The 15151-nt window shown below is 42.5% G+C and overlaps 1 protein-coding gene across 2 annotated transcripts in view; it reads right to left on the bottom strand.

Moving 5' to 3' along the window:
• Window positions 1–289: 289 nt before the first annotated feature.
• SPN (sialophorin) overlaps window positions 290–15151 on the bottom strand; it is a 344473-nt gene continuing 329611 nt past the window's right edge. The window contains exons 2-4 of one of the 2 annotated variants that reach the window (XM_063301352.1): window positions 6893–7094; window positions 6103–6251; window positions 290–2600 (exon numbers count right to left, since the gene is read on the bottom strand). In XM_063301352.1, the coding sequence (XP_063157422.1) occupies window positions 1297–2538 (1242 nt within the window). In that variant the 5' untranslated portion in view covers window positions 2539–2600; window positions 6103–6251; window positions 6893–7094 and the 3' untranslated portion in view covers window positions 290–1296. Of the gene's footprint in view, window positions 2601–6102; window positions 6252–6491; window positions 6850–6892; window positions 7095–15151 lie in introns of those variants that run through there. The other variant, XM_063301353.1, reaches the window with a different exon arrangement.

Here is a 15151-nt window from a genome sequence, read left to right as displayed (position 1 = left end):
TAACATTACTCGGGATCAAGGGTTATTCTCCGAGGAAGGGGAATAACTAAGTAAAAGTTCTGCAACAGGATGAACTAGTTTAACCTGCTAAGTTTCCTGAAATCTGCTGGATCTACTTCCAACAGAAACAGACCTTTAATGTATGAGCAAGGACAGGCTAAGTATAATGCTGTTTCCTACTTAACATACTGTATGTTCATATAATTCAGAATATAAATGCTTGTATTTGTAAATAAATGTATGTTTTGTCTACTAGATATCTTTTGTTTTGCCTTTATATGAATCCAAAGGCTTTTTTAGAAAGGAAGATACACCCTCTCTCCTGGCTGTTTTAAAATTTACACTTTTGAAGTGATGCAAAGGACAGAGCACTGTAGAATAATTGGAAAGGTTTCTGAATTAAATAAAAGCATTTAAACCTACGTATATTTTACTGCCAGCTATGTCAGCTCTTTGGGAATACCCATATAAAGACATTTCTTTATAGTCATACCCAGAGAGCTGATACAATAAAAAAATCTGAGTTAATGAAAAATCTAGTTAAGATATTCCTGTATGCATGCATAAAAGCCATTCACACAGCACTTCTGAGAATGAATCACCCAAGCAATTTGCAGCATCATAAAAAAATTAGCTTTTGTTAATATACTTTCTTCAGGCAATGGTGATCAAAACTTTCTCCTACAATATAGACCAGTGTTTCTCAACCTTGGCAACTTTAAGATGGGTGGGACTTCAACTCCCAGAATTCCACCCATCTTAAAGTTACCAAGGTTGAGAAACATTGATCTATGCTCAGTCTTCAGCCACAACCCCTCACCTCTTCACGGCATTCTCCACCACCATCACCACCACCTGGAAACCTGACAACCATCCAACCTTATGTCAACCTTTCTGTCCTCTAAAAGAAGAGGAAAAAAAGAAAAAGAAGAACTTGGTGAATCTGGGCTGGGCCAATGGCAGCTGAGAAACCAGGAACTTTAGTTTCTCTCTGCATTTCGGTCTGTCATACCTATGCCTTATAACGAAGTGGGAGGTAGGGAGCTGCTCAGGAATTTCAGAAGAGTAGTTGAGGAAGAGAAATCTCTCTTCAGCTCCTCCATCTTCCACCCATCCCTCACATATGAACAAGGGACATCCTAATCTAATGGCCAGGAAATACAGGATATGGGATATATCTATCCTATAAGATATAGGATATACTTAAAGGTATGTATATAAGGCATAAAAACTGTCTGCTATAGGAAGAACCTAAGAGGTGGGTGTGCCTTCTCACTGTTTAGGAGGAACTTCCTCCTAAGATATTGGAGGCTGGGACTCCTGAGAAGATTCCATATGGGGCTCTGGTACTTTGCCATTTGCATCCCCGAACGCCTCGGAAGTGGAGCCCGTCCCAGCCTCTCCACGAAGCAGTTGTTCTGTTTCCTCTTTTCCTCCTTTCCCGTTGATGTCTTCCATGGCTATCGAAGGCACCCTAGACTGACGCTTACCAAAGAAAGTGACAAGAGTCCCACGTCTGGTTTCCCCTTCCCCTGAAGCCCCCACCTCTTGTTCAACGTCCTTATCCAAGCCTGTATCATCTGGCAATGCCGCTTGCCCAGCCCATTCTGGTGCATTGAAATTGGTAGACCCAGAGTGACGGCGATGCCTACAATACAGAAAAGCAAGGAGGCATACGAGCAGGAGAATGGAGAAAACAATGGCCAAAATGATGGCAGTGTAATTCTTCCCTGAAGTGCTCATACCAGGAGAGACAGATTCTATGCTGACTGGTGTCATCAATGAGGTGAAAGGGTGAGGCTTATAGTGGCTGCCAGTCTCATATGTCTGAGTTACTTGTGGAATATCTGGACCTGGCACTGTTGTCTCTGTTTTGCCCTGTCTTGGTCCTGTGGTCTTTGATGGTGTTGGCTCAGAGAGGATCCCTTGGGAGATCTTTCCAAAATCCTTTGTTGGAGGGGATACCTTCTTAGCAACAGTTGTATCAAAGTCTGGTGGGACAGTCTTTTCAGTGGGAATGTTCTTCTGGCCAAGAGTTGTATAGGATCCTTGTACCACCACTGCTTCTGTAGGGTGTAGAATTTTTTCCTTGGTGGAGGAGGTGACATTATCTAGGACAGGGGTGGAACTTTTCTTTTGGATTGATGTGTCTTCTGGGGCAGCAGCAATCACTGCAGTGGGAGACTGTATTATTTCCTGTTTTGAAACTGGAGGTTTTGTCCTGAGGGCCACTGCTTGATGCACTGTGGTTGTTATACTCATGCTAGGTGCTAGAGTGCTAGATATGGTGGCATCAGGAAGTGACCTAACAGATGGCATGGAAACGTTTGGAAAAATGGTAGAATTCAACAATGCAAGAGGTGAGGAGTTTGCAGATAAACTTTCTGTTGTTTCTGTATTGTTGGTCACATTTGTTGTGCTAGGAAGCTGGCTTGTATTTTGTCCATCTACAGGAATACCTGTCTTAAAAAGGAGGAAGAAGACAAAGAGCATCTTGTAGCCACTTATTTGCTGGAACAAGGATCTTGATTTTTCCATGGCAGCAAAATCCCAGAGCCTGGGGCCCTCTTGGTATGGAATATGTGAAGGCAAGTCAGAACCTGAGAACAAAATGTGAGAAGTTGTAAGAGAAAATTCCAGAAAATTGTATGCCTAAGACAGAGGAGCAAAACTCTAGAATGGCTTGGAAGCTTCAGTCTGAGAAGGAGAAACGGCCCAAGGTGGCCAAGGGTTCTACCCAGGGATTCTCCCTATGCACAGAGTATATGGAGATCCATATCCAAAGATGTGCCTGCTCCGCAATGCCCATATTGAGGCAAAGAATTCCATATGCCTGTTTCCTATGATTGTTTGCATAGAGAGGAGGAATTGCAAGCACCATCTCACTATCTCTCAACTTTTCTGATGCCCCTTCCCCCTGATGCCCCTGGGGTCCAAGGGTATATTGCTCCATCCCCAGCTCAATGTCGTTTGTGAATGCTGAACAGGAGACACCTTACCAATGATACACAATCCACATCCCACCATGAGAAAATGCATTCCAAAATTTCACAGCTAAAAATAGGCTTGTGAGCAGGCAGTGAAACAGCTGAACTGTAATCTTAAAGGAGAAGTCAGGAGAGCCTTTCTTAAGATGACTTTAAGCCAAGGTTCCTCACTGCAGAATAGCTATGAAATCATCTGCAGCTCTGTGTTGAATTCTCAATTCTGGAGAAAAAAACTCTGAATGTGGCCATGGTGCAGAACTCAGTTTTATAAAGCCAGCATAACTGGCCACCAGTGGTTACATCTGTAAAATGAAACAACAGTTGGTGTTCAGTCTCTTTTCATGCGTCTCTCAATCTGATAGCCAACCTGCAACCACGTGGCCAAAAGTCCAGAGATGGATCATGCCCCTTTCCTATATTGCCTTTTGACCACTAGGTGGCAGTCGCAGACACATTTACATTAGCCCCATGTAAAATGAGGAAATCGTGAAGTTTTGCAAGAACCCCTTTCTCCACCCATGGGATGACATCAGCTGGAAGCCAGGGTAAACAGGAAAAAACAACAGTTTCTTTCTGAAAGAAATAGTTTTTTTTAAAAATCTTTTGTTCTTTTGCCTCAAGAGTGGGCAGAAGATGAGTTCCTCTGTATTTTTCCGATTATTCCTCTTGAAGAAGAATGTATGTTTTTAAAATATATATATATATTATTATCTCAAACTAATTTACAGAAGAAAATGAATGCAGTGACTACTTATGATTGTCAATGAAGAAACAAAGGGAACAGAACAACTACAAAAAGTTGACCCTGTGGTTTGAAAGTCTGTTCCTTGGTCTGAAAAAAAAAGCAGCTTCCTAGCATTGCAGCGGTTTATCTTTCTCAGGACAGTCTCCCTTTGCTTGCTCCCACTACATTGGAAATACATCTGTCTTTATTTTGCTTTTTGCTTAAAAAGGTGTTTTTTAAAAAAAATAAAAATTAAACGTTTCAATAAATATTAAATATTATATTTGAATAGATGCCTACCATCAAATGGGCCCCCACCCCTTCCTCCCCAGAATTCAGCCTGGGTGGCTACAGAAGCATTTTTTGCCCTTAGGGCAGCTTCCCACGCCATGACCTTTAACAAGGTCATTAAAACTCCATCATCACACCTAGCAGCACACAGCTTGCTTGGTGTGTATTGAGACAGTTGTGCTAACAGAAGATCATTCAAGTTAAAAATCCAGTTGTATCTGGATAGAGCAAGATAATTAAAATCTGGAACAGAACAACAACCCTTAACTGGAGCATTTAGAGAGTTTACAAAATAAAATATTGCATTCTAGATAAGAAAGGCTTTTGATGAGTCCTCTATACCCCCCAAAAACCTTACATGACCTGCAGCTGCCTCATATCAGTACTTCTTCTTATAAACCCACTGCTATTTCTTCTTCCTTTGGTAACTCCATCCCCAGAAATGGATGGAGTAGCTGACATGCAGGTTCTTCCACCAGCAAGAGAAATCTCATTTTGCCCTGAAGAACTCAGACCTTGGCTTCATCTACACATCACCTGCTGCTCTTAATGTCAGGTTTGAGATTTAGCCTGACTGGTTCAGCAGAAGGGGAGTCCTATAAAGGCAGGGCTTGGTCACTTCTGCAACTTGGATTTGGTGACAGTGTGACCAAGAAAGGAGAAGCTAGGCCACCACACTATGGCAGGGGTTCTCGATGAACAAGGAAGGGAGGCAAAGCTGGAGCTGTCCCATCAAAGAAACCTGGGTTGCAGGGTAATCTGAATTTGAAGGTTGAAAAATAAGAGGCTTGGGAAGAAATGCGGGTGAAGGGCATTAGGACAGTGTTTCTCAACTTGGGCAACTTTAAGATGGGTGGACTTCAACTCCCAGAACTCCCCAGCCAGCCATGTTGAAGTCCACCCATCTTAAAGTTGCAGAGGTTGAGAAACATTGCATTAAGAAATTGAAAATCAAAGAGCCAAGAGAATCCGTCTCATTAAAGTGACTTAGCTCAGCTGTCAGAGTATTTAAGGGAGGCCAAGTCTGCAGTTGAGAACTTCTTTCTCTTTGAGTCTCATTCTATTTTTCACATTCAGCAGGCTTAGCTAAGTCCTTAGCGCTCTATGTTGGCAATGACAGCGTGGTGGTGCTACTCTGGCACTGCTGGCTGGAAACAATTCAAGTAAAAATGTAGCCTGGCTGGAAGACTAGAGGTGAGGAAATTGGTCTGAATGCTATTGAGAGTTGATGCTCTCCTCCTGGCAGTTCTGCACTTCACCGTACAGTAGCACGAAGCCCATCTGTTGCGGCATCTTATTCACCACACATCGCTGAGTTGTAGCAGTAGGATTTGGGCACGGGACATAACTGCCAAAGATGCAAGATCGCTACTGGATGAAGAAGAGCGATGTCTGTAAGGTGGTCTGGGAGATAATGTTTACCAGTCTAAAATATTTGCTTCATGAAGTCAGATCCCATCTCTGTTTCTGCCTCCCCACCATTCACCGTCTGCTCTTGCCAACAGACACATTTCTGCTTGGATTAACCTTCCCTCCTACTGCAACCTGAAGCTGGCTCCTGGGAGGGTGGGAGAGAAGATCAGGATGGTGGGACCTACTTTCCAGATTCCTTTTTAAAATTTTCTCAGCCCGGCAACATCGCCTTTTCCCAATATGATGTAGGGAAGGCCTGTCCCCAAACCAGCGCTCTCTAGACTGTGGCAGTCTGGTGTAGATGACAAGACTCAAGAGTCTGGCTGACTGGAAAAGGCCCTGATTTGGAGAAGATCTGCACGCTGGCTTGACTGAGCCTTGCATCCCAAATCCTCCACTCCACCAGATCAGAACCTCATCAACCTTGCAGGGTTGTTGTGAATCTAAAATTGAGGCATAGACACTACACTCTATTTGGCAATCACGCAAGATGAAAATCGTTTGGTTGAAGTTTGACAACAAAACCTGCATCTCTCTCTAGTCTAATACTCTCTCTTCCTTTACCTTAACTCCCTGCTACAATTTCCTACTGATATCCCTCCATTTTGTTGTGGCTGAATAAGTAAAATGCACCCGTCTGCCCACCCACCCACCTGCCCACCCACCCACCCACTGTCTCTGCTGTACCTTTTCCTAGGTTTCTTCAAACAAGGCTAGGAGGGGTCCCAGGGTTTTCAAGGGAAGGCTCTCGTTTGCTAAACATCAGCTGCCTCCTTCTCCCCTGTTCTTGCTTGATTGGGCAGGAAGGAGTGAACAAAACCAAGCAGGTGGCAGTACTGGAAAATGCAGAAAAAAAAAAGAAGAAGCAGCCGTTATATGCACAGAGGAAGTGGCTTTGAGTAGTGGCAATAATGTTAATTCCACCCATTCCTGTAGTATCAGGCCAGTAGGACCAATCTGAGGCTGAAGACTTGGATCGAGAGCTCTGTTGAAAACTAGGGTCCGCTTTTTTTTCCCCTCCCTTGTTTTACACTCTTGAGATTTACCACCAGGGTCAACAAAAGATTAAGGAGTACCTCTGAGCAGATACAAAGCACCTTTTCCACAGTCAGAGGCACAAGAAGCAGCTGCGCCTCACCAATTCCGGCCAAAAACGGAAAGACAGGCCACTCCACAAAAGTGACACAAAAGACAAGTTGCTTTTCATTTTGGCAGATTTCCTGGGTCTTTCCGAGCCGCGTGGCAGGCTGAAATTCAAAAGGTGAGTCATACACAAGTACACACAGACAAAAACACACACTCATGTGAAGAAGATAGGAAAGGAGTTGAGCAGAGGGACCGGAAAAGAAGAAATGCGACTGCAGATGGAACCAGACAATTTAGCGATGGCACCCAAGTCCCAAACCCAGGTTTTCGGGTGGCAGCAAAGCCAGCAGGGTAGCAAGGGGTCAGCAGGGGGAAGACACTTCCATCTCACCAAGCAACAATCTTGACTGCCTGTCAGATAGCAGCTCTGCATCCGTACTTCTGAAGCATGTCGAAAAAGTAAGAAATATGTCCAAAACTGTAAAGCTGTTATCATCGTTTGCACGTCCTCCTCTTATCGTGGCCCAAGGGCGTGCCCTCCCCCTGGGTTCCTCTCAGCAAGGCAAGCAGCTTAGAGACTCTTTCCAAATGTCCTGGTGACCAAAACAGAGAACTTTTTAGTGGTGGCCCTCCAGATATCCACACTCTGTGCCTGCTGAGGCCTGGCCGCAGAGGTGGAACCTCTGCAAGTTTCAGAACCGTGTCTATTGACGGATCAGGTGTCCCTTATGTTCACATTTGTCCTGTGAATGGCCCACGTTTTTTAATTAACACCTGGAAGAGAGGCTGCTTAGACAAGCCTGCTCTTCCTATTTATTCTCACGAGCTGTGAGATAACAAACTTTCTGTCTAACCCCAGTTAGGTTCTGAGTTATATTTCACTAATACTACTAAAATTCTTTTGTCTGTTTGATAGTTTGTAACCTTCAATTTGGTGAAATCGCATGTCATAAGGCAAAACTTTTTCAACCAAGGTTAGCTCAAATAGGCTAACTTACAGAATGTGTCCAAAATCTGGGACCCATTACTCACATGGGATTGAAACTTGGGAAAGTTGTGACCACTTCAGATTTCCAATGCTCCCAGCCAGCTTCCCACATGCAAAGTCAATGGGGAAATCTGCTCCCCCCCCGCAAAGCGGCAGACAGTTCTGCAGGTCAGCCGAGGAGGAGGAGGACCCTGCACTGGGGCTCTCCTGATGATCATGAGGGGAGGGGAAATGGTGCAAGCCTATATTATATGTAGGAAAAAAAATGACCCAGGGGGTCACGGGTTGTCTAGTAAATTATAAATTGTGTCTAGTAAATGTTCAGTATTATGAGATACAAGATTTTCTAATAGCATTATGTTGCTTTTTTGAGAGTATTACAATCAACTGAATGTGGAAGAGCACCATGTAGCAAAACACGTGAAAGATCTTGATTTTGTCCTGTTAATAATAAAACCTTACAATCTAAACAGTTTTCAGATTATTGTCTCTTCACTAAGCAAAAGTTTTAGTGTTTTCTTTATCATAAAAGTAGGCATTCATTAAGGAAGCAAGAGGGGAAAGGCCTGGGCTTATTCTTTTCCTATAATTATCTCAAACATTCAATAAGTTGCTTTTATTTATGTTTTTGATTGTTTTAATTTAATACTCTATTTTGTAAGATGCCCAGAGTCCACTGGATTTGATGGCTATATTAAATCTAATTAACAATAACAATAATAATACACAGCCTATTGAAAATTGTTTATATCTGTATATATCAACCATACTTATTTAGGTAGCCCCTGTGAAGGTTTTTCCTCTTCCATTGAGGTGATAGAACCATAAAGAAATACAATCCATTCTGAAATCCAGGTTGGGTAACTGGCATGAAAAGTACAATCTGAAATTTGGGGCCACTAAGCCACCTCAATCTTTTGAATTTTGCAAGTTCTTGAATTTAATCCTTGGCCTTTCGTTAGCTCAGATATAATTCATTATTTCTCTATGCCAGTTATTTAATACCCTATTGTCAATAGAAACAATAGAAAGGAATAGCTGGATTTTTGTGGATCCTCCTTCCCATTTCTTCCCATTTATTGCTGCATTACATTTTACCTTACCTTGTTACAGTCTGTTGAGAGATTACTTTTTTGAAAGTAATAGCAGTCAAACTCAGTTTCTGAAGAAATAATTACAGTCTGGGTCAATTCTGTTGGGCAATCATGTCAACCTATTTCTTGCAGGCAGTAACCTGAAAATGGGTTGGGAGATGGGGAATTAAATTTGGATCTTGATGTAAGATTTTATTGAGCATTGATCCTAGCCTGGAGATGTTAGATAAGTGCAGAATCTTTCCCAGCATTCAAGGCTTCTCTCTTCTCTGCATAATGTGTCTGAAGTAGGATAATTTGAGCCTGGTCATTTGTGCCTCTAGTGAAAACTCTGGGATTTATTCAATGATCCATTTGTTTGTTTTCTTGGCTGTCCACTGTATTTTCAATAGTCTCCTCCAACTCCAACTTTTGACCAAAGCTTAAAAGCATCACTATTCTTTCTATCCTGCTTCTTTGAAATCCAACTTTCACTTCCACAGAGTGTCACAAGAAAAACCATTGCCCGCATGATTCTCTTTTAGAAATAGGCACATTATAGCATCTGAATTTCTTTTCTGAGGCCTTCATTGCTACTCTACCAAGTGCTACTCTACTCTTTCGTGACTGCTGGTTCCTTTACTGTTGACAGTTGATCCTAAAAGGCAGAAACTATCCAGCACTTCAATATCTTCAATATCAGCTCTAAGACTGGTTGCTGTACCTGTTGTCGTTACTTCAGTTTTGTCTTCTTTATATCTAATCTTAGTCTCCCATTTTGTCACTGTGCTCTTTGATTTTCTTTACTAGAGCTTGTAAATCATTTGCATTTTTAGCTATCAGAGTGATATCATCAGCATAGCTCAGATTCTTGATAATTCTTCCTCCAATTTTAAAATCATGACCATTTTCCAAACCAGCTTCCCTCAATATATATTCTGCATATAAGATGCAGAAGGGGCAGCCCTAGATTAACCATCAAGCAAAAGTAGCATGAGTTTAGGGCACCAAGGGAAAGGGGGCACCACAGAGTTTTTTCCCCCTAGTTATCATGCCCTTAATTCTTTCACTGCCACCCTCAACTTTAGTTTTCAAACTTATTGAGCCTTAATGTCTTGTTAGTTAAGCAAAGGAAGAGCCAAGGGGCACCATTGTTGGGCTGTGCTTAGAGCATCAGTTGGCCTTAATCTGGCCCTGATAAGAGGAGAGTATATACCCTCGTCTTCCTCCTTTGCCAACCTGGAGCCAGGTTGTTTTGTCATGTTCTGCCTGTACTATGACTTCCTGATACTTACTTCACTTCTGGTATTCTTTGGCTTTTTCAGTTATCCATCATATATTCCTTAGCCTTTTCAAAAGCCAGCTTGAACATCTGGGATCTCCCTTGCCATGTACAGCTCTAATCTGCATTGGATGAGCCTAAGCGTTATTTTCCTAGCATGTGAAATTAAGGATATTGTACAATAGTTTGCACACTCTGTGAAGTGTCCTTCCTTGGTATTGGTATGAAGATTGACTCTTCTGTTGCTTGCCATATTTCAGTAGATCTTGCATCCATTTTGTAGCCTTCTGACTTAGCAGTGACCAGAGTGCTGATATAACTTCGTATTCTCGTACTAGAGGTCCTTGTAAGCAGGGAGTATCTTCTAACACATCTTGGACATTGACATTTCTACTGTACAGATTTTCAGTATATTCCTTCCATCTTTGATCTTCTTTGAATCAATTACTCTCTGTCCATTGGCATCCTCTAACTTACCAATTTGAGGTTGGAAGCTCCTTCTGGGTTCAGAGATCTTTTGGAAATAATGCCAATTATAAATAAAAATAATGCCAGTTCAATTTGGATCATTAATTCCCGGCTATGAGGACAAGGGGAAGGAAGAAAGTTACATCACTGCCTTAAAATCCTACAAGACAACACAAAGTTCCTGAAGGTTTAGTCTCTGATCCCTAGTTCGCTAGATAATACTAGCATACTGCCTAATGTTATTATTTAATTTTGCTGATATAAAGACTACAATGCTTCTTTTTTTTTTCTTTTGCTCTCTTCTAGGCTGGAAGTCTGTGATCTTCAGCCATAGCAAAAGACAGCTTGGCATGAATGGTCTTCATATTTTTAGAATCCATTTCTTTGTCCCTGGATAGAATCTGACTCCAGTTGTATTAACCTTTAACAAATGCATTTTGAGACTGGCTGAACTGCAGATTTCATAGACAAAACCACTGAGAGGGGTCACAAAGATGGCGGCTGCCATCATGCAATCAAAGCCCCGCCCCTTTTTACATGCATTCGAATGCAGGGGTGGGGCTTCAACCACACAGACACAGTTGCCATCTTGACTTTTCTGATCCCCCCTCCCCACATCCCCTAGCTTAATTTTTGAGTGCTTTTTCTTCTTTCCCATTCTGTTTTTCTTCCTTTCCTCCCAATCATCCCCTGCTTTTCATATTATCTCGCTTAATGCCTGGGGTGGGAGGGGGGATAGCTGATCATGGGGGTGGTTGGCTCCTTGATGGGGCCAGTGCTAAGATAACATCACTATTTGCCATCGTGAATTTTATATTATTTATTTTACACTTCTATATTTATATTGTATTGTTTTAATGACATTTTATCCTTCTATTTTTAATTGTCTGTAAACCTCCCAGAGTTGTTATAATACAAGTTGGGCGGTAAAGAAATATGACAAACAAACAAACAAGAATTCTGGAGAAGTCTTGTATGCTCCTTCATGTTTGTTTTGTTGGGACTTCATAAAAGAGTCAGCTGTGGATTCTAGAACAATCATCTTTCCCCCTTGTTGCTCTACCCAGCCACTTCAGAAATAAGAATAAGCTTCTTGCACCTTGTACTTCTGTTTCCACATTCAGATGTACTCTGTTTACTGCAGTTTTTAAAAGGCAGTATGATGTCTTTTAAAGTCAGGCCATTCGTTCCTCTTGCTTCCTCTTGACCAGCCTTTCTCAACCTTTTGACCCTGGAGGAAGCCTTGAAATATTTTCCAGGCCTCGGGGAACCCCTGCCCATTCAGGCTCAAATACAGGCCAGAAGTTACAAAATTATTATATTTGTTTCATGGGTAGGCCTGTATAGATGCATTAACAGTGTTCTTAAACTGAAAATAAAGAACGAAACTTAGCTCTTTAATGTGAAGTTGCCCGAATTTGAAACAATTTTTCAAATAAACTGTGATCTCCCTGGGAACCCCTCGTGACCTCTCGCGGAACCCTGGTTGAGAAACCCTGATCTTGGCTACTCCAACCAGATTAGCCTATCTTGAAACTGGAGTTAAATAAAGTTGGTGCCCTTCCTAAGCATGGAGTTTTGGAGATTAGCCAACAGCCTTGCAACCTGCTTCTAAATGATACGATTACTGTTCTGCAGCTGCCATGACCTTTCTGTGTGAAGGCATTTCTTTTGTTGACCATTCCAGATGGATGCCCCTTCCATAGGAGCTGATGATCAAGAGGACTCTCCTTGTGTTCTTGAATTTGCTCAGAGCTTGTGGGAAAATGACAAAACTCCAGCAGGGCGTGGTTAGAGGTGTGCGTTTGGATACACACTTATAGCTGAGGTTATTTAAAACTGCAGGGCAACCTGCAACAAAACTAATATTTAATATTTTTCAGAAATGTATCTCTGCCACCATCTCCCCCATCCTGCTGCAAGAAAGGAAACCAGCCAGCAGTCCCTGATGTTCTCCCCTGGCTCTGCTCCCTAATAAATGTTGAGCATTATAGCAATATTGTCAGGCATGAAGATAACAGGCTGAGGAAGGGCTTCCATTTGTCACATCTGGGTGCCATGACAGGTCGAAGACCATCAATAAAAGAGAAAGAAGCAAAAGAAACGAAACTAGTGAAGGAATTTTAAGAAACAGGAAGGCAAACAATCTGGAGGGCTTGATAACGGCCCTTGTGTAACGGCTGTTGGAAATACTCAACGGTAGAAGACAAAACACAATCGGGATTCAGTAAAGCCACAAAGTTATGTGAGTTAATCCCATCTTTTTCCTTCATGAGTTCTTGGTGGCTAGCTAGCTAAATATATTTTAGTCAAGGTAGGAAGCAAACAGCTGGGGTAATGGGCTAGTCTATAGCTTGAGTTGGAAATGTTCATTCTATCCTGTTGTTTCACAGAAGATTCTTGCAACCATTTCCTTTCCATGCACATTTTGAGGGGCTTCTGTATGGAGGAATCCCGACGTGGCTGGGACTGCTGAGGGCTGTGTGTCAGGAACCCCAGTGTTACGCCTGAGTTTGTAGTGTTTCTCTGCATTTGGGCAGCTGTTTCGGCAAGTCGGCCTAATTCAGATGATGCAGGAAAGGAAGTGCTAAGATGCAGAAACTTTTTTAATGGTTACTGGCTCAGATCTCCAGGTGAGTTTCACATTTAACAGTGGGCTCAAGATCATGCAGTCTTTTCTATATGGTTTCCCCCTGCCCCACAGAGCCAGTCATGACTCAGACCACAAAAGAACATGTAGCTATACTATGCAGCTCTATCAGTTTATCTATGTCTTTATTACAGGCAACTGTCTTTATTCTTTTCTGTTCCTGCAAGACGTTCAGAACAACTAATCATACTAAAATTATTTTAACAGTAAAACACGAACCCATAAAAATAAACATGATTGAAGCCTTGGCAGTGCAACCAATGAAATGATGCATTTGGCATTAAAGCCTGCCGTTTGGTCATCCTTCAAAGGACATCCCAGGGATTTTGCAATCTTCCATAAGCAGAGCACGGGGAGATCTTCACACAAGTCTCTTCCTGTGTGGCAATGGACAGATCGCACAAATCAGCCATGGGGGCCAAAAGCAGGAACGGTTAGCAGAGATGGCTGGAGCAACAAGGGGCATACATCAGTTTCCCCCCAAATGGTGCCAACTGTGTTGGGTGAATAGTTTTTGCATACAACGTTCCCCAGTATCATGCATTTGGTTCATTTTTAAACAGGTTTTTTTTTAATTGCTTTTGTCTGTTCAGACGTTTCCCTAATATTCATGCTTTTAAGGACTGCAGTTCAGTCCTTTGAACTATAAAGGTCAAAGGACTGGAAATTTAGAACACTAAATTTGGTGCATTGCTCCAAAAATGCAAACTTCGATAAATTGACATTCACACCCACTGTCCTTAGGAACAGGCAGTTCCATAATCTTCCCACTACACTTTAGACCCAGGAAAATATAGAGGTCTTAGTGAGGTACCGCAAAGGCCCTGGGATTGGTCCAGACCAGCCGCTGTGGAGATTGCTCTACAACCAAGGCCCTAGAGGAGAAAATGCTCGTTTCTTGGTCATCATCAGTCTTATTTCGAACAGCAAGAAAATTCAACACTGCCTCCAGAATGTACCTTAATGTTAGGGCAGGTTGGTTAGAAGTGAGGCCTTCATGGCTGTGCTGAATAAAAAAAAGCACAAGGGCACTAGTCCCTTTCTCTTATGCCAGCCAGCATTTGGGTGGTGGATAATAGAAATACTAGCAAAACATATCTGGAGGATACAATTTAGGGATTATTGAAGGTGCAGAAAAATCATGGAAGAGATGAATGGTACATAGAAGTTCAGAAAGCATTTTTTTAAAGGGGATTTGATATAAACAGTATCTATTTCTCTGTTGTTTTTAACTGTCTTTACGATTACCATCTTTTTCCAAATATCACACCTCTAGTTCCAAAAATCCAGTTTTGATGTCCTTCCATTTTAGACTTTAAATCCTTGTCCCAATCCCTAGGATGATTTTTCATAACCCATTTCCATTCTCCTCCCTTGCTGCTAAGTAGAAGTGTCTCATGGAGAAAAAGCTTGTGTTTTCTCATTCATACACATAGACATATCAAAGCACTTTTTGGTACGTTTTGAAGTAGAAAATGTAGTCCATCAGCCATCAGGTAAGCTAGTCCAAGATCTTTGAACCTTGGATTCAGAGAGGAGAACATACGGGCTTTTGTCTTGGACATCTTCAATTAAACCAAGTGCTGAGTACTGTAGGTAACACGGCTACTACATCGGAAAAAGTTATCTAGGTCTGGCAGAGTTACATGAGGCTGGATCCCCCATGATGGCTCGCTGTGGCTCCAGAGAGGGCCAGTGCTGCTGGGACTGTGTCTCTCTCTCTGGAGGTCCTCAGTGGAATCATAGCTCCCCAATTTTGCAGGAGGAGCGTCCAGAAACCAGTCATTTGAACGCTGGATCCAAAGTGGGACTGTATCTGATGGCCTTGAGAGGACATCTGGCTGCCTATTATTGCGTGTGGGGTCAATCCACAATGTCCCACCTTGCCTCCACACTGTCGGCACAGCTCCTGTTTCTTGGGGCAGGGACCCACGGAAAACCTGTTCGCAGAGGATAGCTGAGACCACCATGAACACAGCTGCGATGATGGCGAGGCTTACCATGATCAGCAAGCAGTTACCACAGTCACTTAACGGGGAGGCGGTGGAAGGAGACGGCATCTCAACACTTGTTGGGGGACCCAACATGACAGCAAATGGACAAGAACCAAGCCAGATCAAAGCTGCATCTGGAGCCAGTATTATTTTTGTTAGAAAGAAGCTGGATTGAGAAGAAAACGGGAGGAGACA

The sequence above is a fragment of the Candoia aspera genome, chromosome 4, assembly GCF_035149785.1.
Source record: "Candoia aspera isolate rCanAsp1 chromosome 4, rCanAsp1.hap2, whole genome shotgun sequence".
Classification (NCBI taxonomy): Eukaryota; Metazoa; Chordata; class Lepidosauria; order Squamata; family Boidae; genus Candoia; species Candoia aspera.
This window is presented reverse-complemented; position numbering and strand designations above follow the sequence as displayed.